The sequence below is a fragment of the Schistocerca nitens genome, chromosome 9 (genome assembly GCF_023898315.1).
Source record: "Schistocerca nitens isolate TAMUIC-IGC-003100 chromosome 9, iqSchNite1.1, whole genome shotgun sequence".
NCBI classification, from domain to species: Eukaryota; Metazoa; Arthropoda; class Insecta; order Orthoptera; family Acrididae; genus Schistocerca; species Schistocerca nitens.
In genome coordinates this window covers 448,914,778-448,939,163 of record NC_064622.1, presented here as the reverse complement: position 1 = coordinate 448,939,163, position 24,386 = coordinate 448,914,778, and the positions used below count along the sequence as shown (strand labels likewise).

The 24,386-nt window shown below is 48.5% G+C and overlaps 1 protein-coding gene across 3 annotated transcripts in view; it reads right to left on the bottom strand.

Annotated features, from left to right (window-relative positions):
* The window catches only part of LOC126203594 (uncharacterized), a 106,459-nt gene that overhangs the window by 17,948 nt on the left and 64,125 nt on the right, over positions 1-24,386 (bottom strand). For all 3 annotated transcript variants that reach the window (XM_049937955.1, XM_049937956.1, XM_049937957.1), the window contains one exon: positions 14,133-14,266. In XM_049937955.1, coding sequence (XP_049793912.1) covers positions 14,133-14,266 — 134 coding nt within the window. The remainder of the gene's footprint in view (positions 1-14,132; positions 14,267-24,386) is intronic.

The following is a 24,386-nucleotide window of genomic DNA, read 5'->3' as shown; positions in this document are numbered from 1 at the left end:
CTGGTCGGAGTGGGTGGCATCAGGGTGGATGACCCACAATGAAGCGTGGTACATCATCTCTCGCTGGTGAGCCTCCACCAGCAGCCTCTAAGCGATCGAGGACTAACCTCAATGGCAAGAAATATGATCAGAGATAGTTTTCCTCCCTGGCCACTCCATGGGAGGAACGTATGGCTAAAGACGGCAGTGCAGATTATTCACCCCGGTACCTCGTCTGTACGCGAGTTGATGGTGCATCATTTATGTCGATGAAGCCTAAGTTTTTTGTGGAGCATTCAGAGGACAAGTTCGGGGAGTTGGAGGGCTTGTCCAAAATGCGCTCTGGGACAGTTCTAATCAAAACAGCATCCTCTGCCCAGTCAGAGGTTGCTCACTTGTAACAAGTTGGGGGATGTTTCAGTTACCATCACGCCTCATAAGAGTTTAAACATGGTCCAGGGTATTATATTCCCAGGGATCTTCTTCTGCAGTCCGACGAACTACGCGCCAACCTAGAACGACGAGGTGTTCACTTCGTCTGGCGCGTCCATCGTGGTCCGAGGGATCATCAGGTAGCCACCAGTGCCTTCACCTTGGCCTTTGAGGGTGATGTCTTACCTGAGAAGGTCAAGGTGATGGTTTACCACTGTGATGTGAAGCTACATATCCCTCCTCCAATGCAGTGTTTTAATTGCTGGAAGTTTGGGCATATGTCATCCTGATGTACTTCCGGCATCACGTGTCGAGATTTTGGACGTGCTTCGCATCCCAATATTCCATGTGCCCCACCTCCCATCTGAGTTAACTGCGGAGAACATTCCCCCTGTTCGCCGGACTGTTGGGCATTCCAGAAAGAACGGAAGAGGCATTCCAGAAAGAACTGATCATGGAATATAAGACCCTGGACCGCCTGACCTACACCGAAGGAAAGCACAAATATGAGAGGCCACATCCTGTGCCAATGACGTCAACCAACGACGCTGCTGCAACAATGGTTCTCCCATCTCCTGTGTCATCACATACGGTTGGCTCTATGATTCATCAGAATCCACCGGCCCCCTTGACTGTGGGGGGCACTTCACTCCCTGTTGCTCCTTCTCCATCTACTTCAGGAGCAACACCCCCCCCCCCCCCTCTAACCATCAGGGACATCAGTTCGCACTTCCCAGCCAGAGAAGCGTAAGACTCCTTCGGCACCTCTCGCCAGGAAGGGGTCCCTTGGGGACCGCAAGTTCAGACCAGCAGAAAAGCGGACAGCCACAAGTGGCTGAAACAACCACCAGTCGCTGGTCGTAGGGCCTCACGGTCATCGTCCGTCCCTGCTACTGACCCAGTGAAGACCTCCCAGCCAGAACCACCAAAGGCACAGTGCGAGAAACAGAAAAGAGCATCCAGACATTGCGATGGCACCCGTCCCACAGCTTCCTACAAGCACAGCGTCTGAGGATAAGGTTGAGATTCTGGCGTCTGGTGATGACCTGGATCATGCTGGACCCTTGGACGCAATGGATGTCACTTGCGTGGGTACTGAATCGGTGGTAGCAAGTGACCCAGTGGCATAATCTGCCTCCCCAGTTCCTTCACGTCTTTATCAGCCATGGACAATATCATACTCCAGTGGAACTGCAGCGGTTTCTTCCGCCATCTTGCTGAGCTCTGACAACTTATCAGCCTTCACCCTTTCCTCTGCATTGCTCTTCAAGAAACTTGGTTTCCGACAATGTGAACCGAAGCCCTCCGTGGCTATCGGGGCTATTATAGGAAACGGGCAGCTTATGAAAGGGTATCTGGTGGTGTCTGCATCTATGTCCTTCACTCCCTTCATAGCGAGTCTATCCATCTACAAACACCTTTAGAGTCTGTCGCTGTTCGGGTGTGGACACCACATGCTGTTACTGTCTGCAGTCTTTATCTTCCACCGGATGGTGATGTCCCACAGCTTGTCCTGGCTGCGCTGATAGCCCAATTGCCGCCCCCCTTTCTGTTACTGGGTGACTTAAACGCCCATAACCCGCTGTGGGGTGGATCAGTGGCAACAGGCTGAGGCGCTACCATTGAGTATGTACTGACACAGCTCGACCTTTCACTCTTAAATGATGGTGCCTTCACACATTTCACATGGGAGCACATGGCACCTACTCAGCAATCGACCTTTCGATCTGCAGCCCTAGCCTCTTACCATCTGTCCAATAGAGTGTGCATGATGACTTGTGTGGTAGTGACCACTTTCCGATCTTTATGTCACTACCACAGAATCACTCTTCTGTGCACCCTTGCAGATGACCTATGAATAAGGCTGCTGGGACTTGTTCTCCTCTATTGCCGCTATTGAGCCTCTTTCTAATGAAGCCATTGATGTGGTGGTTCACTCGGTCACCACCGGCATCGTTACTGCCGCAGAATCTGCCATTCCCCGTTCCTCTGGGTCCCCTCGGCGGAGGACTGTGCCTTGGTGGTCGCCTGCGTTCGCCGAGGCGATTGAAGATCGCAGGCGGGCGCTCCAGCGTCACAAGGGGCATCCCTCATTAGAAAACCTCATCGCCTTTAAAAGGCTCCATGCGCGGGCCCGCCGTATCACTCGCCAACACAAGAGGGAGTGCTCGGAACGGTATGTCTCCACCATTGGCCTCCATATCTCTCCATCGCAGGTTTGGGCCAAGATTAGGCGCCTCTATGTCTATCGGACCCCTGTCAGCATCCCTGCGCTCTCAATGAATGGAGCAGATTGTACTGACTCCGACATCATTGCAAACCGCTTAGCACACAATTTTGCTCTCAGTTCCGCTTCTGTGAATTACCCAGTGTCCTTCAGCTCCATTAAAGAGCGGTTGAAATGTCGGAGCCTTTCATTTCACACCTGCCATCCTGAATCCCACAATGTCCCATTCACTGAGTGGGAATGCCACAGTGCCCTAGCCGCTTGCCCTGATACAGCTCCTGGGCCACCTTACGGCTGTACCAGGCGTTAATCCAGTCCTGTCTGGATTATGGGAGCCTGGCTTATGGTTCAGTATCCCTATCTGCGTTGCGGGTGCTGGACCCAATCCTTCACAGCGGGATCCGACTTGCCACTGGTGCTTTCCGGACCAGCCCTGTGGACAGAATACTTGTAGAGGCAGTTGTCCCTCCACTGCGGTTACGGCGCCAACGTTTACTGTCCGCTTATGCTACGCATGTTTGTAGCTTGCCCGGGCATCCTAATTATCGTCTCCTGTTCCCTCAGTCGGTCGTCCATCTCCCAGAACGTCGACCCCAGTTGTAAGATCGCGGTCCACATCAGAGAGCTTCTCTCCGGGCTTGGGGTTTTCCCTCTTCCACCTCCTTTCCGGTCCCCCCCTGCGTACAGCCCCATGATGTGTGCCCCGCCCTCGCCTTCAGCTCGAATTGGCACAGAGCCTGAAGGACTCAGTCCCTCCAGAGGCCTTCCGCCGCCGCTTTTTTTCCATCCTTGCCACGTATCAGGGCTCTGGCGTTGTTTACACTGACGGTTCAATGGTTGCTGGTCGTGTCAGTTATGCTCTCACTCTAGGGGACCTTTACAAACAACATTCATTGCCGGCTGGCTGCAGCGGTTTCACTGCTGAGCTGGTCGCCATCTTTCGTGCCCTAGAGTATATCCGCTCCTGCTCAGGTGAGCCCTTCGTTATCTGTAGCGACTCCCTGAGCGGTTTACGAGCTATCGACCAGAATTTCCTTCGCTCTCGTCTGGTGCTATCTATCCAGGAGTCTCCATACTCTTGCCCGTTGCGGCCGCTCTGTGGTCTTTGTGTGGACCCCAGGCCATGTTGGGATACCAAGCAATGAACATGTAGACCGCCTGGCCAAACAGGCCACCAGTAAACCATCTCTGGACGTTGGCCTCCCAGAGACTGATCTGCGAGCATTCTTACGCCTCAAAGTTTTCGCGGTTTGGGACGCTGAATGGCGCGATCAGACCACACGCAACAAACTCCATGCTATCAAGGAGACGACGACTGTGTGGCGGTCATCCATGCGAGCCACTTGCAGGGACTCAGTTGTCCTTTGTGTGCTCCGCATTGACCACACCCGGCTGACGCATAGTTGTTTACTGCGTCGTGAGGACCCGCCTCTATGTCGCTGCAGGGCGGCTTTGACAGTGGTCCACATTTTGTTGGTCTGTCCCTTTTTAACTATGCTCAGGCAGACATTTGCGCTGCCTGATACGCTCCCTGCCCTTTTAACAGATGACACTGCCATGACAGGCTTAGTTTTTCCTTTTAATCAGGCAGGGGTCTTTTATCACTTCATCTGTTTGTCTTTTTTGTGTTGAGTCCGGCCTTTGACCTAGGATTTTAGACTGAGTTTTTGATGTGTTTCTCGGTAGTTGGCTTTTCCTTTTTTGTCTCTATGGTCGGCCAACCACTGTCACACTCTGTATGATTTTAATTCATTTTGTCTGGTCTCTGTCTAAGCCTTTCTTGTCCTGTGTCGTCTGCCGTCTTTTCCATTGTTCGTTTTTATTCTGTGTGGGTGTTTGAAATTTCGGAAAAAGGGACCGATGACCATAGCATTCTGGTCCCTTCAATCCCAAAAACCAATCAACCAACCAGACATTACAAACAAACCGATATATTGGTATCATAACATATTTCTGGTTCACAACATTCAGTATTAAGTTTCGGCAATATCCAACATTTATTCTGACTATTGTATTTTCACACCGGTAATATGCTTCTTTTAATTATGTCAAAGTGCGTGGTTTCCAGCCTGTAGCTGGTGCTAGAAATTTCTTTGCTCTGAACATGTTTGTGTTGAATTCACAAATGCAGTGTAAATGAATGAAAAAGGCGACTGTCATTAAAGAAGTAGGATAGCGCTACTGAATTATTAACATCGTTGTTGTGCTCTATTTTCTGTTTGGATTTTAAAGGTGGCGCTGTTAAAGTGAAGTAGATTTGCAGTAGATGCTTCAACGTGTTTGGCACGATTAAATTATAAATCGGAAATCGTTAACTTCAACTGATAAAAATTCTAAAGTTGCTGAAGTTTATCCATTTCGATTTTGTAGCTTATACTGAGTGGTCAGGAACAAACTGGAAAGCTTGTAAAGGTGCTGCATGGCAGATCGTGGTGCAGTATAACGGCTAAGAAAAAAATTCTGTGCGGTACGCTGTTTCTGATTTGATTAGCATTGAAGTTAGCCAATTAGGCCGTTGCACCTGCAGATTCAAGCGGCCCGCCAGAGACGGTGTCGCAAAACCTGTTCCTACATCGACATCTACATTTATACTCTGCAAGCCACCCAACGGTGTGTGGCGGAGAGCACTTTACGTGCCACTGTCATTAACTCCCTTTCCTGTTGCAGTCGCGTATTATTCGCGGGAAGAACGACTACCGGAAAGCCTCCGTGCGCGCTCGAATCTCTCTAATTTTACATTCGTGGTCCCCTCGGGAGGTATAAGTAGGGGATAGCAATATATTCGATACCTCATCCAGAAACGCACCCTGTCGAAACCTGGACAGCAAGCTACACCGCGATGCAGAGCGCCTCTCTTGCAGAGTCTGAAACTTGAGGTTGCAAAACATCTCCGTAACTCTATCACGCTTACCAAATAACCCTGTGACGAAACGCGCCGCTCTTCTTTGGATCTTCTTATCTCCTCTGTCAACCCGACCTGGTACGGATCCCACACTGATGAGCAATACTCAAGTATAGGTCGAATGATTGTTTTGTAAGCCACCTCCTTTGTTGATGGACTACATTTTCTAAGGACTCTCCCAATGAATCTCAGCCTGGCACCCGCCTTACCAACAATAAATTTTATATGATCATTCCACTTCAAATCGTTCCGTACGCATACTCCCAGATATTTTAGAGGAGTAACTGCTACCAGTGTTTGTTCCGCTATCATATAATCATACAATAAAGGATCCTTCTTTCTGCGTATTCGCAATACATTACATTTATCTATGTCAAGGGTCAGTTGCCACTCCCTGCACCAAGTGCCTATCCGCTGCAGATCTTACTGCATTTCGCTGCAATTTTCTAATGTTGCAACTTCTCTGTATACTATAGCACCATCCGCGAAAAGCCGCATGGAACTTCCGTAAGTATCTACTAGGTCATTCATATATATACTAGGTCATTCATATATATTGTGAAAAGCAATGGTCCCATAACACTCCCCTGAGACACGCTAGAGTTTACTTTAACGTCTGTAGACATCTCTTCATTGAGAACAACATGCTGTGTTCTGTTTGCTAAAAACTCTTCAATCCAGCCTCACAGCTGGTCTGATATTCCGTAGGCTCTTACTTTGTTTATCAGGCGACTGTGCGGAACTGTTCCGAACTCCTTCCGGAAGCCAAGGAAAATGGCATCTACCTGGGAGCCTGTATCTACACTCCTGGAAATGGAAAAAAGAACACATTGACACCGGTGTGTCAGACCCACCATACTTGCTCCGGACACTGCGAGAGGGCTGTACAAGCAATGATCACACGCACGGCACAGCGGACACACCAGGAACCGCGGTGTTGGCCGTCGAATGGCGCTAGCTGCGCAGCATTTGTGCACCGCCGCCGTCAGTGTCAGCCAGTTTGCCGTGGCATACGGAGCTCCATCGCAGTCTTTAACACTGGTAGCATACCGCGATAGCGTGGACGTGAACCGTATGTGCAATTGACGGACTTTGAGCGAGGGCGTGTAGTGGGCATGCGGGAGGCCGGGTGGACGTACCGCCGAATTGCTCAACACGTGGGGCGTGAGGTCTCCACAGTACATCGATGTTGTCGCCAGTGGTCGGCGGAAGGTGCACGTGCCCGTCGACCTGGGACCGGACCGCAGCGACGCACGGATGCACGCCAAGACCGTAGGATCCTACGCAGTGCCGTAGGGGACCGCACCGCCACTTCCCAGCAAATTAGGGACACTGTTGCTGCTGGGGTATCGGCGAGGACCATTCGCAACCGTCTCCATGAAGCTGGGCTACGGTCCCGCACACCGTTAGGCCGTCTTCCGCTCACGCCCCAACATCGTGCAGCCCGCCTCCAGTGGCGTCGCGACAGGCGTGAATGGAGGGACGAATGGAGACGTGTCGTCTTCAGCGATGAGAGTCGCTTCTGCCTTGGTGCCAATGATGGTCGTATGCGTGTTTGGCGCCGTGCAGGTGAGCGCCACAATCAGGACTGCATACGACCGAGGCACACAGGGCCAACACCCGGCATCATGGTGTGGGGAGCGATCTCCTACACTGGCCGTACACCACTGGTGATCGTCGAGGGGACACTGAATAGTGCACGGTACATCCAAACCGTCATCGAACCCATCGTTCTACCATTCCTAGACCGGCAAGGGAACTTGCTGTTCCAACAGGACAATGCACGTTCGCATGTATCCCGTGCCACCCAACGTGCTCTAGAAGGTGTAAGTCAACTACCCTGGCCAGCAAGATCTCCGGATCTGTCCCCCATTGAGCATGTTTGGCACTGGATGAAGCGTCGTCTCACGCGGTCTGCACGTCCAGCACGAACGCTGGTCCAACTGAGGCGCCAGGTGGAAATGGCATGGCAAGCCGTTCCACAGGACTACATCCAGCATCTCTACGATCGTCTCCATGGGAGAATAGCAGCCTGCATTGCTGCGAAAGGTGGATATACACTGTACTAGTGCCGACATTGTGCATGCTCTGTTGCCTGTGTCTATGTGCCTGTGGTTCTGTCAGTGTGATCATGTGATGTATCTGACCCCAGGAATGTGTCAATAAAGTTTCCCCTTCCTGGGACAATGAATTCACGGTGTTCTTATTTCAATTTCCAGGAGTGTATTATTTTCTGGGTCTCATGAACAAATAAATCGAGTTGGGTCTCACACGATCGCTGTTTCCGGAATCCATGTTGATTCCTACAGAGTAGATTCTGGGTTTCCAGGAATGACATGATACGCGAGCAAAAGACGTGTTCTAAAATTCTACAACAGATTAATGTCAGAGATAAAGGCCTTTAGTTTTGCGCATCTGCTCGACGACCCTTCTTGAAAAATGGTACTACCTGCGCTCTTTTCCAATTAGTTGGAACCCTCCGTTCCTCTAGAGACTTGCGGTACACCGCTGTTAGAAGGGGGGCAAGTTCTTTCGCGTACTCTGTGTAGAATCGAATTGGTATCCCGTCAGGTCCAGTGGACTTTCCTCTGTTGAATGATTTCAGTTGCTCTTCTATTCCTTGGACACTTATTTCGATGTCAGCTATTTTTTCGTTCGTGCGAGGATTCAGAGAAGGAACTGCAGTGAGGTCTTCCTCTGTGAAACTGCTTTGGAAAAAGGTGTTTAGTATTTCAGCTTTACGCGTGTCATCCTCTGTTTCAATGCCATTATCATTCCAGAGTGTCTGGATATGCTGTTTCGATCTCCTTATTGATTTAACGTAAGACCAGAACTTCCTAGATTTTCTGTCAAGTCGGTACATAGAATTTTACTTCCGAATTCACCGAACGGTTCACGCATAGCCCTCCTTACGCTAACTTTGACATAGTTTTGCTTCCGTTTGTCTGAGAGGTTTTGGCTGCGTTTAAATTTGCAGTGAAGCTCTCTTTGCTTTCGCAGTAGTTTCCTAACTTGGTTGTTGAACCACGGTGGGTTTTTTTCCCGTCCCTCACAGTTTTACTAGGCACGTACCTGTCTAAAACGCATTTTACGATTGCCTTGAACTTTTTCCATAAACACTCAACATTGTCAGTGTCGGAACAGAAATTTTCGTTTTGATCTGCTAGATAGTCTGAAATCTGCCTCCTATTACTCTTTCTAACCAGATAAACCTTCCTCCCTTTTTTATATTCCTATTTACTTCCATATTCAGGGATGCTGCAACGGCGTTCTGATCACTGATTCCCTGTTCTGCGCTTACAGAGTCGAAAAGTTCGGGTCTGTTTGTTATCAGTAGGTCCAAGATGTTATCTCCACGAGTCGGTTCTCTGTTTAATTGCTCGAGGTAATTTTCGGATAGTGCACTCAGTATAATGTCACTCGATGTTCTGTCCCTACCACCCGTCCTAAACATCTGAGTGTCCCAGTCTATATCTGGTAAATTGAAACCTCCACCTAAGACTATAACATGCTGAGAAAATTTATGTGAAATGTATTCCAAATTTTTTCTCAGTTGTTCTGCCACTAATGCTGCTGAGTCGGGAGGTCGGTAAAAGGAGCCAATTATTAACCTAGCTCGGTTGTTGAGTGTAGCCTCCACCCATAATAATTCACAGGAACTATCCACTTCACTACAGGATAAACTACTACTAACATCGACAAACACGCCACCACCGGTTGCATGCAATCTATCCTTTCTAAATATCGTCTGTACCTTTGTAAAAATTTCGGCAGAATTTATCTCTGGCTTAAGTCAGCTTTCTGTACCTACAACGATTTCAGCTAAGGCGCTTTCTATCAGCGCTTGAAGTTCCGGTACTTTACCAACGCAGCTTCGACAGTTTACAATTACAATACCGATTGCTCCTTGGTCCCCGCATGTCCTGACTTTGCCCCGCACCCTTTGAGGCTGTTGCCCTTTCTGTACTTACCCGAGGCCATCTAACCTAAAAAACCACCCAGCCCACGCCGTACAGCCCCTGCTACCCGTGTAGCCTATCCAGCGGAACCCAAAGCCCCACCTCCCTATGGCGCAAGTCGAGGAATGTGCAGCCCACACGGTCGCAGAACGTTCTCAGCCTCTGATTCAGACCCTCCACTCGGCTCTGTTTTGTTGCCTAAGACAGAACAAGAGACGGATGCAAAAACTGGACGTGCGGCGGCAGCAAAGATGGAACACGAGCCAAAGGCTGAGCGGTGTCTTGCGCACGTCATCTACGCTATCAGAACGACTGACACTAGTTCTATCTGCCTGGCCGCTTGAATTTTCGCGTGCAGTTGTCTGATTGGCTAACTTCAATGCCAGTTAACTCGGAAACGGCGCACCGTATCGAATTTTTTCTTAATAACTATTTCTCAGCATAACCTACGCTGAACACTCTTACAAGCATTTCAGGCGTTTTATGACCACCGCGTGTACATGCAAGGGTATGCTGTAAAGTAACGCCTCCGAACTTTTTATTTGAAAACTCTTAAAGCTTTTTAAATAAGACAAACCTTATTAACAGTCTTCTTCTTCATTCTTCATGTCTGAATACATTCCCCCTGACGACGAATACATTTCTCGCAAAGCGATGTCAGTTTGTTGATACTGTCGGTATAGAATGTTTGACTTATTGACGGAGCCACAACTTCACCTCTGCGGGCGCCACTTCATCAGTAGAAAAGTGAAGTCCTCGAAGATATTTTTTAAGTTTTCGAAACAGATGAAAATTAGATGGGGCGATGTCGGACTGTATGGAGGATTGTCCATGACAGTGAAACCAGCGCGTCCTATTGCTGGAGATGTCGCACATTACCGATGTCGGTACAATCGTCACCGTACACAGCCTTCATCCTTCTACGGATTTCAATTGGAAGCATGTTTTCTGTGCTTAGAAACTCGATTACAACAAGATATTTTCACGCACAGACATAGTTACACCAACAATTCGGAGCCCTCTAGCGTCAGATGATTGCAACCTGAGTCAACGAAGCGGGAAAATTGAGCAAGTAGCAGTGAAATACAGTGTAATACACTCCTGGAAATGGAAAAAAGAACACATTGACACCGATGTGTCAGACCCACCATACTTGCTCCGGACACTGCGAGAGGGCTGTACAAGCAATGATCACACGCACGGCACAGCGGACACACCAGGACCCGCGGTGTTGGCCGTCGAATGGCGCTAGCTGCGCAGCATTTGTGCACCGCCGCCATCAGTGTCAGCCAGTTTGCCGTGGCATACGGAGCTCCATCGCAGTCTTTAACACTGGTAGCATGCCGCGATAGCGTGGACGTGAACCGTATGTGCAGTTGACGGACTTTGAGCGAGGGCGTATAGTGGGCATGCGAGAGGCCGGGTGGACGTACCGCCGAATTGCTTAACACGTGGGGCGTGAGGTCTCCACAGTACATCGATGTTGTCGCCAGTGGTCGGCGGAAGGTGCACGTGCCCGTCGACCTGGGACCGGACCGCAGCGACGCACGGATGCACGCCAAGACCGTAGGATCCTACGCAGTGCCGTAGGGGACCGCACCGCCACTTCCCAGCAAATTAGGGACACTGTTGCTCCTGGGGTATCGGCGAGGACCATTCGCAACCGTCTCCATGAAGCTGGGCTACGGTCCCGCACACCGTTAGGCCGTCTTCCGCTCACGCCCCAACATCGTGCAGCCCGCCTCCAGTGGTGGCGCGACAGGCGTGAATGGAGGGACGAATGGAGACGTGTCGTCTTCAGCGATGAGAGTCGCTTCTGCCTTGGTGCCAATGATGGTCGTATGCGTGTTTGGCGCCGTGCAGGTGAGCGCCACAATCAGGACTGCATACGACCGAGGCACACAGGGCCAACACCCGGCATCATGGTGTGGGGAGCGATCTCCTACACTGGCCGTACACCACTGGTGATCGTCGAGGGGACACTGAATAGTGCACGGTACATCCAAACCGTCATCGAACCCATCGTTCTACCATTCCTAGACCGGCAAGGGAACTTGCTGTTCCAACAGGACAATGCACGTCCGCATGTATCCTGTGCCACCCAACGTGCTCTAGAAGGTGTAAGTCAACTACCCTGGCCAGCAAGATCTCCGGATCTGTCCCCCATTGAGCATGTTTGGGACTGGATGAAGCGTCGTCTCACGCGGTCTGCACGTCCAGCACGAACGCTGGTCCAACTGAGGCGCCAGGTGGAAATGGCATGGCAAGCCGTTCCACAGGACTACATCCAGCATCTCTACGATCGTCTCCATGGGAGAATAGCAGCCTGCATTGCTGCGAAAGGTGGATATACACTGTACTAGTGCCGACATTGTGCATGCTCTGTTGCCTGTGTCTATGTGCCTGTGGTTCTGTCAGTGTGATCATGTGATGTATCTGACCCCAGGAATGTGTCAATAAAGTTCCCCCTTCCTGGGACAATGAATTCACGGTGTTCTTATTTCAATTTCCAGGAGTGTACATCAACTGATATTGAAAACAGTATAAAAATTCGAAGGCATCACATTTCAGCGCGCATGATGTCAGTGCAAGGCTACGGTTAAAATAATATTGAACATATAGATATATGGGATTGGCATAATAAGTTCTCATATTACGTGTTCTCAAACAATATTTCAAAACACCTTGGAAAAATGTGTCCATCTTCCCCCTCCTCTTCCCTAGCCTTCAATATCACGCGAACAGGAGGCCAGTGGTTGTCACTCTAAAGTAGACCTACTTCCCGCTCTGGTATTAGGCGGCTGCAGTGGGGAGGAGTGCGTGAAAGTCTGAAAGCTGTACTCATAGAAGATCGTATTTGCTTACTGATAGAAACATGGCTCATATTTTCGAGTGGTATCCGTTGTTAGGGCTGGTATCAAATATATGTGTGTGTGCTTTTCTTTCTCGTTAAAATATGAATTCAAGTTGATGACTTTCTCTCGTAAGACTGGAACTAAAATATTGCATGTATGCCTTGTTTTCACAAATTTATCACCAACAGGGACACTGAATAATCGTTGCTGCTAGTGATGAAAACAGAAGGCAAGCCAGGAAAAATTACATTACATAGTTAAGTAACATAAAGCTCACAAAGCTCTGCTTATAATCATACTAGAAGCATGACCTTTACGTGTTGCCAAATTTCGAGACGAAGTGTAACCAAGAGATAAAGTTGTGGGGCTGATTTACAAGACTGCACGGATATATGTTTATAGACAAGTGCTAGACAAATTCCGTTGCGTGCTGCCAGTCTGCACTTCAATCTCTACACGTTTCTAGCAATTTTATCTGCAAATAAGATTTATACATGACAGTCTGAGTAATTTCCCCTACACTACACAGATTTACAAACTGTTTTATTTATTTTATACTAATCATAATAGGTAACTGACCTGCTCTAACGTGAGGGATATGAATGTGCGATCAAAACTTTAGTTTTCGTGTATGAGTAGATGAACGAGGATAGAACGTAAGGGATAAGGAAGTAAAACACTAAGTTTCATTCATAATTAGATTTTTTCGGGGTACTTTCACTTTGGAGTATAAGAAACCCATATCGCAATACGCCTGCAGTATAATTTGTTAAAACAGACATTGGGGAATGCCATCAAAAGCAGTACAAAACATTAAAAAAGTAGTGGTGCCTATTCCTTATTTCCTATGACAAAAACATCATAGACATATCGGATGTGGCACTTGTCGCAAACAAGCGAAATGCTTTGCATAGTTTTCTTTAAGGCCTCAAATCACATTCATTCTAGATATCGGATGGCAATTACTAAGAAGCGTATGGAACGCGCGTGTCAAATCCACGGCACATTTGAGCGGAATATGTCTGCACTAGCGACACAATGATACAGAAAATCCGCAAAGCGCTTGAGATCAAACATTACACCACACCATAGTAACATAACTTTGGAGGCAACATATGTTGGAGAAAAAAATTCTGCTCCGTGCATCTGAATGCTCACAGCGTAAATGATACACCTGCAGTCTGTCTCGATGTTGAGACGAAGTGTGGTGGGTTTCGCTGCTACGGGGCCCGCCCCAGGGGTTTTGCAGCACCGTGATTAAATTTCACGTGCCTCCAAAAATCTTCGCTTGTTGCCTTTTCAGACACAGTAAAACTTTTTCGTAAAGTAATTCACGCTTGTCCTCTTATTTTCACATATCATGCTTACTCATACATCTTTCTAACGTGAATAGTCTCAAAACCAGATCATTATATGGGCACCAGTCAGTGAAACAGAAGTGAAACGTTTACGTTGCGTATTTTACTGATACTTTATTTATTTACTACAAAGTTTCTTCCTCAGCGATACTACTATGGCTGTTTAAAATTGCTGTATAGGATATGTTAGGCCGATTTCCTCGAGAGTTTTAGATTGCTGTGCATCTCGACTGAAGAGATAATTGGTTGTCTTGACTTATATTTATGTATAAAGTTTCATTGCTTTGTTTAATTCATTCTTTTGGAGCCATATTAAAATTTAAGGCCGTGACACCCCCCCTCCATCGCCTCCTAGAGCCGGCGCTGCCTGGTACAGGAATCCACTTACAACGATCAAGAACCAAAGATAGCAGTGCTTACCGAAGACGAACTTGCACTTGCCGGATCCGACTACAAAGACCTCGATGAATTTGCCAATCATATCGTAGTCGCTCTCGAACAGGATGTGCGGCGCTTCTCCCACCAGCGAGAGCTTGTCGGTCTCCACGTCGGCTCTGGAACAGCATGGCCCACCCTTAATACCACGGCTCCATCCTTATTACGTAGACGAGATTTCGGACAAAATTCCTGCTTTTTTCCTTACACAGAGAAACTACACTCCTGGAAATTGAAATAAGAACACCGTGAATTCATTGTCCCAGGAAGGGGGAACTTTATTGACACATTCCTGGGGTCAGATACATCACATGATCACACTGACAGAACCACAGGCACATAGACACAGGCAACAGAGCATGCACAATGTCGGCACTAGTACAGTGTATATCCACCTTTCGCAGCAATGCAGGCTGCTATTCTCCCATGGATACGATCGTAGAGATGCTGGATGTAGTCCTGTGGAACGGCTTGCCATGCCATTTCCACCTGGCGCCTCAGTTGGACCAGCGTTCGTGCTGGACGTGCAGACCGCGTGAGACGACGCTTCATCCAGTCCCAAACATGCTCAATGGGGGACAGATCCGGAGATCTTGCTGGCCAGGGTAGTTGACTTACACCTTCTAGAGCACGTTGGGTGGCACGGGATACATGCGAACGTGCATTGTCCTGTTGGAACAGCAAGTTCCCTTGCCGGTCTAGGAATGGTAGAACGATGGGTTCGATGACGGTTTGGATGTACCGTGCACTATTCAGTGTCCCCTCGACGATCACCAGTGGTGTACGGCCAGTGTAGGAGATCGCCCCCCACACCATGATGCCGGGTGTTGGCCCTGTGTGCCTCGGTCGTATGCAGTCCTGATTGTGGCGCTCACCTGCACGGCGCCAAACACGCATACGACCATCATTGGCACCAAGGCAGAAGCGACTCTCATCGCTGAAGACGACACGTCTCCATTCGTCCCTCCATTCACGCCTGTCGCGACACCACTGGAGGCGGGCTGCACGATGTTGGGGCGTGAGCGGAAGACGGCCTAACGGTGTGCGGGACCGTAGCCCAGCTTCATGGAGACGGTTGCGAATGGTCCTCGCCGATACCCCAGGAGCAACAGTGTCCCTAATTTGCTGGGAAGTGGCGGTGCGGTCCCCTACGGCACTGCGTAGGATCCTACGGTCTTGGCGTGCATCCGTGCGTCGCTGCGGTCCGGTCCCAGGTCGACGGGCACGTGCACCTTCCGCCGACCACTGGCGACAACATCGATGTACTGTGGAGACCTCACGCCCCACGTGTTGAGCAATTCGGCGGTACGTCCACCCGGCCTCCCGCATGCCCACTATACGCCCTCGCTCAAAGTCCGTCAACTGCACATACGGTTCACGTCCACGCTGTCGCGGCATGCTACCAGTGTTAAAGACTGCGATGGAGCTCCGTATGCCACGGCAAACTGTCTGACGCTGACGGCGGCGGTGCACAAATGCTGCGCAGCTAGCGCCATTCGACGGCCAACACCGCGGGTCCTGGTGTGTCCGCTGTGCCGTGCGTGTGATCATTGCTTGTACAGCCCTCTCGCAGTGTCCGGAGCAAGTATGGTGGGTCTGACACACCGGTGTCAATGTGTTCTTTTTTCCATTTCCAGGAGTGTATATTAAGCTGAAATCATTGTATTAAATTTCCAGTAGAAAACAAAATTGGTGGATCTTCTTTCTGTCCAATCGCCCATGATGAATAACAGCAATTCCTGTGACTTCCATCCTACTACAGGAGTGCCGCAGTGCTCCATCCTCTCCCAGCTTCTGTCCGCTTTACACTGCTAATATGAGGAGGCCACCACCTGCTGAGCATATGCTGCTGTACGACGACAACACTGGTTTTCTAGCCCTTGACCCAAACCTAAAAGAAATCTCACCAGTCCTTTCATCTCTACCTCAATCCATTTAAGTACTGGCGCAACCAGTGGCTCCTCAAACAAACTTCCACCTACCAACCATGGTAAGCCCACAGTGCACTAAAACTACTAAAACCATCAACTGGCCAACTATGAGGATTGCGTATCTCCATGAACTACCACATTTATCGAGGCTTCATATGCCCCGTCCACTGCCAGTACATTATAGCCTCGATATCCTCCGAGCCAATCTTCTGTCACTCTTTCCAGATCCTTGAACGCCATGCACCCCACCTCGCTTTCCACATCCGCTTACCCTCTGCTATAAGAATCTTTTACTACAAAATTGTTAAGGCTTTCGTGGCCACTTGTTGACAAACTGCCTATTGGCTTCTGTCTCGGGTTCTTCGGCCGACGTTCATCTAATGATTTTTCTGACGTTTCGCCAGCACGAGTGGCTGGCATTGTCAAAGCTTCAGCCTCCATTGCCGGTGGTGAACTGGAGGCGAGCTCGCGGCCGCAGACTATATGTACCTGGCGCGCCAACGTCCGAGGGCTTCTCCGCGGTCATTTCCGGTGCGGTTCTCCTCTTGCTACCTGCGACGGTCGTTCGCTGCAGTACGGGAAGCCAGGATCCGTTTACCTTAAGGCTTTCCTCTTTCTTGTTGAAACTGTTCGCGTGTTTTTGGATTTCTACAGCTTCTCTGAACAAGCGCGTGTGATAGTGCTTCTCTACAGCCAGAACTTCCGTGTCGGCGAATTTTATTACGTGGTCGGTCTCATTCAGTGCGTGCTCTGCCACGGCCGATTTCTCCACCTGCCCCAACCTGCAATGTCGCTTATGCTCTTTGATCCTGGTGTTAATGGATCGTCCAGTCATTCCGACATAAACTTTTCCGCATGTGCAAGGTATACGGTATATTCCCGACATTGCAAGTGGGTCTCTTTTCTCCTTCGCCGATCTAAGACACTCTTTGATCTTCCTTGTCGGTTTGAAAATCGTCTTTACGCCGTGTTTGCGCAATATACGGCCGATTCTGTACGTCACTCTGGGAATGTATGGCAGAAAGGCCGTACCCGACATTTCTTTTTCTGGTTCCTTAAGCGACATTGCAGGTTGGGGCAGGTGGAGAAATCGGCCGTGGCAGAGCACGCACTGAATGAGACCGACCACGTAATAAAATTCGCCGACACGGAAGTTCTGGCTGTAGAGAAGCACTATCACACGCGCTTGTTCAGAGAAGCTGTAGAAATCCAAAAACACGCGAACAGTTTCAACAAGAAAGAGGAAAGCCTTAAGGTAAACGGATCCTGGCTTCCCGTACTGCAGCGAACGACCGTCGCAGGTAGCAAGAGGAGAACCGCACTGGAAATGACCGCGGAGAAGCCCTCGGACGTTGGCGCGCCAGGTACATATAGTCTGCGGCCGCGAGCTCGCCTCCAGTTCACCACCGGCAATGGAGGGTGAAGCTTTGACAATGCCAGCCACTCGTGCTGGCGAAACGTCAGAAAAATCATTAGATGAACGTCGGCCGAAGAACCCGAGACAGAAGCCAATAGGCAGTTTGTCAGTCTTTTACTAGCTCATACTTTCCCCTCTCGCATCACGCACAATGGACACCTCTATGTGCCCTGGACACTGACTTAACAAATGTCGTGGGATATGTGTTACAGCGTAAAGTCAAGTGCCGGCACGCCAGTCGGGAACGATAGGGAAGGAAGGCTGTGAGAAGAAGTCGCCCAATCGCATGCTAACCAACTTCCATTCCAGGACGACAACACGACAGTTGCGGCCCCGTGCCCGAATGGTGGCGGCCCACTTGCATAGCGGCGTCAACGTTACACTTCGACAGCAGTTCACGAAAGACTTTTGTCAGTTAGAGATCAGCAGTCACTGCAAAGACTGATTATTTCATATGTCGTCCTTTGCTTGCGACACGTGTAATTAACAAAGTTAAGAATCTGTAATTTTCTTGAATGAGAGTTTCCTCTGCAGTGGAGTGTGCGCTGATATGAAACTTCCTGGCAGATTAAAATTGTGTGCCGGACCGAGACTCGAACTCGGGAGCTTTGCCTTTCGCGGGAAAGTGCTCTACCAAGTGAGCTACCCAAGCACGACTCACGACCCGCCCTCACAACTTTAATTCCGCCAGTACCTCGTCTCCTACCTTTCAAACTTCACAGAAGCTCTGCTGCGAACCTTGCAGAACTAGCACTCCTGGAAGAAAGGATATTGCGGAGGCATGGCTTAGCTACACTCTGGGGGACGTTTCCAGAATGAGATTTTCACTCTACAGCGGAGTGTGCGCTGATATTAAACTTCCTGGCAGATTAAAACTGTGTGCCGGACCGAGACTCGAACTCGGGACCTTTGCCTTTCGCGGGCAAGTGCTCTACCAACTGAGCTACCCAAGCACGACTCGCGTACCCGCCCTCACAATTTTCTTATTGTAATGAAACTCATTAATACGAGTTGTTTGTTTGGTTAGTGAATTGAGTAGGCAGGATTTATAGACAACAAGATTGGCGACGAGGTGTAAGAACAACATAGCGATGCCCTGTTCCCGTTCCGAACTCTGAGTTTTGTCGTGGGCTTTTCTGTTTTGCTGGCACCTTAATTCTACTTTGTCTTTTCTTTGGAGGAGTGTATTTATATATTTTAACGGTGTCTCTTACAGTGTTTTTCCTATTCAGTGTTTTTAGGCGGATGTTGCAGAAATTTTCTTCGCTTGTGTGCTTACTTTTCTTGCTTGCACTGTCTATTCCAAAATGAGCAATCCACCTCTCCTCCACCCCCTGCTCAGGCACCTCAGATGTAAGCAATAGATCCAATGTAGCTGACACAGATGTTTCAGTTTCAGACACAGCAGACAGCAACCCTTCTAAACTTGGTACAGCAGTTACTCGCAAACCAAGCCAACGCAGACCGATGACCGTAGCAATTTAGTCCCTTTAATCCCCACAACCCACCAACCAACCAACAAAGCCAACGCAGCGCAACATGCCGCCACGACTGCAGCTCCGAGTGCCATACCACCTTTTCGCCAGTATAACGAAAAAGAAAGGGAATGGCTCAAGTAGTTGCAACAGTGTGAAGCCCACATCGTTGCTAAAAAAGTGTCAAGTACTGTGAAATTACATTACTTTTGGTCAAAATTAGGAAGTGCAGTCTTTCGCCTCATTCAGAAATTGTTTCCTAACGCCACTCCGAGTTGTGGTGTCACCGCCAGACACCACACTTGCTAGGTGGTAGCTTAAATCGGCCGCGGTCCATTAGTACATGTCGGACCCGCGTGTCGCCACTGTGTGATCGCAGACCGAGCGCCACCACACGGCAGGTCTCGAGAGACGTACGAGAACTCGTCCCAGTTGTACGACGACGTTGCTAGCGACTATACTGACGAAGCCTTTGCTCTCATTTGCCGAGAGACAGTTAGAATAGCCTTCAGCTAAGTTAATGGCTACGACCTAGCAAGGCGCCATTAGCCTTAGATAGCTTGTATCTAAAGAGTCTCACTTGTATCGCCACAATCTCCAGATGTCTCATCAAGAACGATGTATACAAAGGATTAAAAGTTAAGTAGTCCAGAAGCTACGTACTTTTCTTTATAGCATTCATTAAGTCTCCTGTTTCAGACCTCACTCCATCCTTCGTGAGTTAGCGCGTGCATCTTGGCCGCCTCTTTCAATTAGTGTACGTAGTGTTGGCAAGTCTGCCGACACTACACGAGTGAACTTTCCTATGATCAGGTTGTGGGTTCTCTAACTATTATGAACAACAAGTGAATGTGGTGGCAGCTAGATGCCAATTCTTTGCCGGCCGGGGTGGCCGAGCGGTTCTAGGCGCTACAGTCTGGAACCGCACGACCGCTACGGTCGCAGGTTCGAATTCTGCCTCGGGCATGGATGTGAGTGATGTCCTTCGGCTAGTTAGATTTAAGTAGTTCTAAGTTCTAGGGGACTTATGACCTTAGAAGTTAAGTCCCATAGTGCTCAGAGCCATTTGAACCAACCAATTCTTTCGTTGCAAGAAAAGGCCGAATCAAACTTATTGCGAGTGGGTAACAGATTTACAGGGTATGACGAGTAAACGCAAATTCAAATGTGCTTGTGGTGCTTTATATTCAGATGTTATCTTGCATGGTGCGATCATGTACAGTTTAACTGATGTCAACCTTAGACAACAGATTTTGAAACAGTCAGATCCCTCATTTCACCACGTAGTGCAAATTATAGAGCAGTATTATTCATGCGCCATAGCAGCCGATAAGTTTGAGCAGCTACCAATTTGTCTGGTTGATTCGTCCCTTGCTCACGACCGGCCCAGTAGGCAGCAACAGCACACACACCAAGCCACGTAAACAGTTCTCTAAATAGGTGGCTACATCAGTGAATAAAATTAAGTCATGCCCTCAGTGCTGTTCACGGCAAAAACGCCAAGAGTGCTCGTCCAGACAAGCGCGGTGTTACACCTGTGGCAAGAAAGGTCACGTGCAGTCTGTATGTTTGCAGTGTAATAAACATAAGAATTCTGCCCACTCACAAAAACCTAGTCACAAGACCTATGTCATCAATGCAGTGCATTCAAAGCCTGCTGCAGGCATTAGGAAATCTAGGAAGCAAAGAGTTTCTTCAGTGCTACGCCAGTCCAGCAACCTTTTTGTTCATTTGCATCTTATTGGAAAATGTGTGAAATTTCAGTTGGACACGGGTGCCTCTGCTACATTGCTGAATCGTGATACATATGAATTGTTAGGCTCCCCACGCCTGTCTAAAACTAGCACGCACCTGACAGCTTATAATGGGCAAAACATTCCCGTTTTCGGAAAATGAACTTTGCCTGCCATGTATCGCTCGCACACGTGAACTGTGACTTTCGCTGTCTACAATCACGTGATTGTGAGAACGTAGTTTGTTTGGCTTTCAGATTCTGGACAGTGCGTTGCCAGTGACTGCATTCAATGACAAGGACAGTGTAGCTAGTAGCTTGCTGAAGGAATTCCCTGAATTCTTAGGCAAGGCTAACAATTTTTTGCACATATTACTCTGAAAGACAATGCTCAGCCGAAATTTTGCCGGGCTAGACCTGTTCCTATTGGATTACGGGACAAAGTGACTACTGAACACAAAAATTGCAAGACAGCAGAACAATTTTGCTCATAAAAGCTAGTCAATGGGCAGGTCCACTAGTTTTGCTCCCCAAACCTTCGGGCCGCTTTCACCTCTGTATTGACTTTAAGCCTATAGTCAACCCACAAACTGTGATTGCCACGCCCAGAGGACCTCATGGACAGATTAGGCGCTGGTCACTACTTTTCAAAAATTGACTAGCGCAACGCATACCTTCAAATACCATTAGATGCACAATCTCAAACCGCGTGTGTTGTGAGTACTCATTTGGGTTTGTTTAAATATTTGCGTTTGCCTTTTGTCAGTGCTTCCGCAACCTCCATTTTCCAACGGTATTTGGAACAGCTGACTGCTCAAGTAGAAAACTGTTCAAACTATTGAGACAATATTGTCGTAGCAGGTCGCACACTTGAATAACACATTACAAATTTGCGTGCTTTGTTTTGTGTGTTATCTGAGGCAGGACTAAAGTGTAGACTGGACAAGTGTGATTTCTTTTTAACTTGCGCTGTTGTATCTGGGTCATGCCATCAATAGTCAAGGTGTCAATCGTCATCGGTATTGTTAGCTATACGTGATTTGCCAGTTCCTCGCAATGTCACAGAATTACAGTCAGTCTTAGGGAAAATAAACTACTATATTCGGTTTACACCGAATGCTGCACAGATCGCAGTTCCATTGCATCGCTTGCATCGCAAAAACGTGCTCTTTGTTTGGACAGACGAGTGCCAAGAAGTTTTTCAAAAACTTAAAGATCCATTGCTCAGTGATCGATGCTTGGTTCACTTTGATCCTGACAAACCAGATGTGTCGAAAGTTGACGCTTCCTCTTACGGAATCGGAGCAGTGCTTTTGCACAGATTTGGTAGTAAAGACGGCCTATTGCTTTCGCATCAAAAGTGTTGTCAAAAAGCTCAATGTAACTATTCACAAATAGAGAAAGAGGCATTGGCTATTGTGTATGGTGTCACCAAATTCCACCACTATTTGTATGGCAGAAAATTCTACTTAGTAACGAATCACAAGCCATTGCGGTCCTTGCTTCATTCGATGAAACCGGTTCCTGTACGAACTGCCCAAAAGTTGCAACGATGGTCTTTTTTGCTGTCTCAATACCAGTACGACATTGTGTATCGTCCAAAAGCTCAACATGGTAGTGCGGATGCACTTTCACTTCTTCCGATTGGTCATGATATAGACTTCGACGCTTCTGATGTATCTTGTTATCCCATCGATGCTCAGGATTCTGAATTACTTCAATCCTTTCCTCTCAACTATAGGAAAAATGCACAGGCCACGGAAGCTTATTCAGATTTGAACATTTCGCTGAGATACATTCGCATGTCTTGATCTCCGTCATTGCTTAGCATAAAGAACAAGAAGTGCGCTGATACTTTCCACGTCGGCACAGCCTCGCTATACAACACTGTGTGATTCTTGTTCAAAATGACAGCGGACAGTCACGTGTGTTGTTCCCCAAAGCTTTTCAAAAAGAAGTGTTGCAGTTACTTCACCAAGGACACTGGAGGATTGTTCGTACGAAACAGTCATCGCGTCGACACTGTACTTGGCTGGGTATGGACACCCAAATACACTACTGGCCATTAAAATTGCTACACCACGAAGATGACGTGCTACAGACGCAAAATTTAACAGACAGGAAGAAGATGCTGTGATATGCAAATGATTAGGTTTTCAGAGTATTCACACAAGGATGGCGCCAGTGGCGACACCTACAACGTGCTGACGTGAGGAAAGTTCCCAACCGATTTCTCATACACAAACAGCAGTTGACCGGCGTTGCCTGGTGAAACGTTGTTGTGATGCCTCGTATAAGAAGGAGAAATGCGTACCATCACGTTTCCGACTTTGATAAAGGTCGGATTGTAGCCTATCGCGATTGCGGTTTATCGTATCGCGACACTGCTGTTCGCGTTGGTCGAGATCCAATGACTGTTAGTAGAATATGGAATCGGTGGGTTCAGGAGGGTAATACGGAACGCCGTGCTGGATCCTAACGGCCTCCTATCGCTAGCAGTCGAGATGAGAGGCATCTTATCCACATGTCTGTAACGGATCGTGCAGCCACGTCTCGATCCCTGAGTCAACACATGGGGACGTTTGCAAGACAACCATCTGCACGAACAGTTCGACGATTTTTGCAGCAGCATGGACTATCAGTTCGGAGACCATGGCTGCGGTTACCCTTGACGTTACATCACAGACAGGAGCGCCTGTGATGGTGTACTCAACGACGAACCTGGATGCACGATTGGCAAAACGTCATTTTTTGGATGAATCCAGGTTCTGTTTACAGCATCATGATGGTCGCATCCGTGTTTGGCGACATCGCGGTGAACGCACATTGGAAGCGTGTATTCGTCATCGCCTTAGTGGCGTATCACCTGGCGTGATGGTATGGGGTGCAATTGGTTACACGTCTCGGTCACCTCTTGTTCTCATTGACGGCACTTTGAACAGTGGACGTTACATTTCAGATGTGTTACGACCCGTGGCTCTATCTTTCATTCGATCCCTGCGAAACCCTACATTTCAGCAGGATAATGCACGAGCGCATGTTGAGGTCCTGTACGGGCCTTTCTGGATACAGAAAATTTTCGACTGCTGCACTGGCCAGCATACTCTCCAGATCTGTCACCAACTGAAAACATCTGGTCAATGGTGGCCGAGCAACTGGTTCGTCACAATACGCCAGTCACTACTCTTGATGAACTGTGGTATCGTGTTGAAACTGCATGGGCAGCTGTACCTGTACACGCCATCCAAGCACTGTTTGACGCAATACCCAGGCGTATCAAGGCCGTTATTACGTCCTGAGGTGGTTGTTCTGGGTACTGATTTCTCAGGATCTATGCACCAAAATTGCGTGAAAATGTAATCACATGTCAGTTGTAGTATAATATATTTGTCCAATGAATACCCGTTTATCATCTGCATTTCTTCTTGGTGTAGCAATTTTAATGGCCAGTAGTGTAGAAAAGATGTCACAGTGTCACGCATGTGCGGAAAGTAAGTCCGCTCTGCCACAAAAATTCTCTGCTTTGCCTAAGTAGCTATCACTATGGCAACGTGTGCACATAGACTTTGCGGGACCTTTTTAGAACATTCGTTGGTTGATTGTGGTAGAGTCTTATAGCAAGTTTCCTTTTGTTGTGCCAATCAATTGGACAACGTCACGTAGCACAGTTCAGGCATTGTCCTC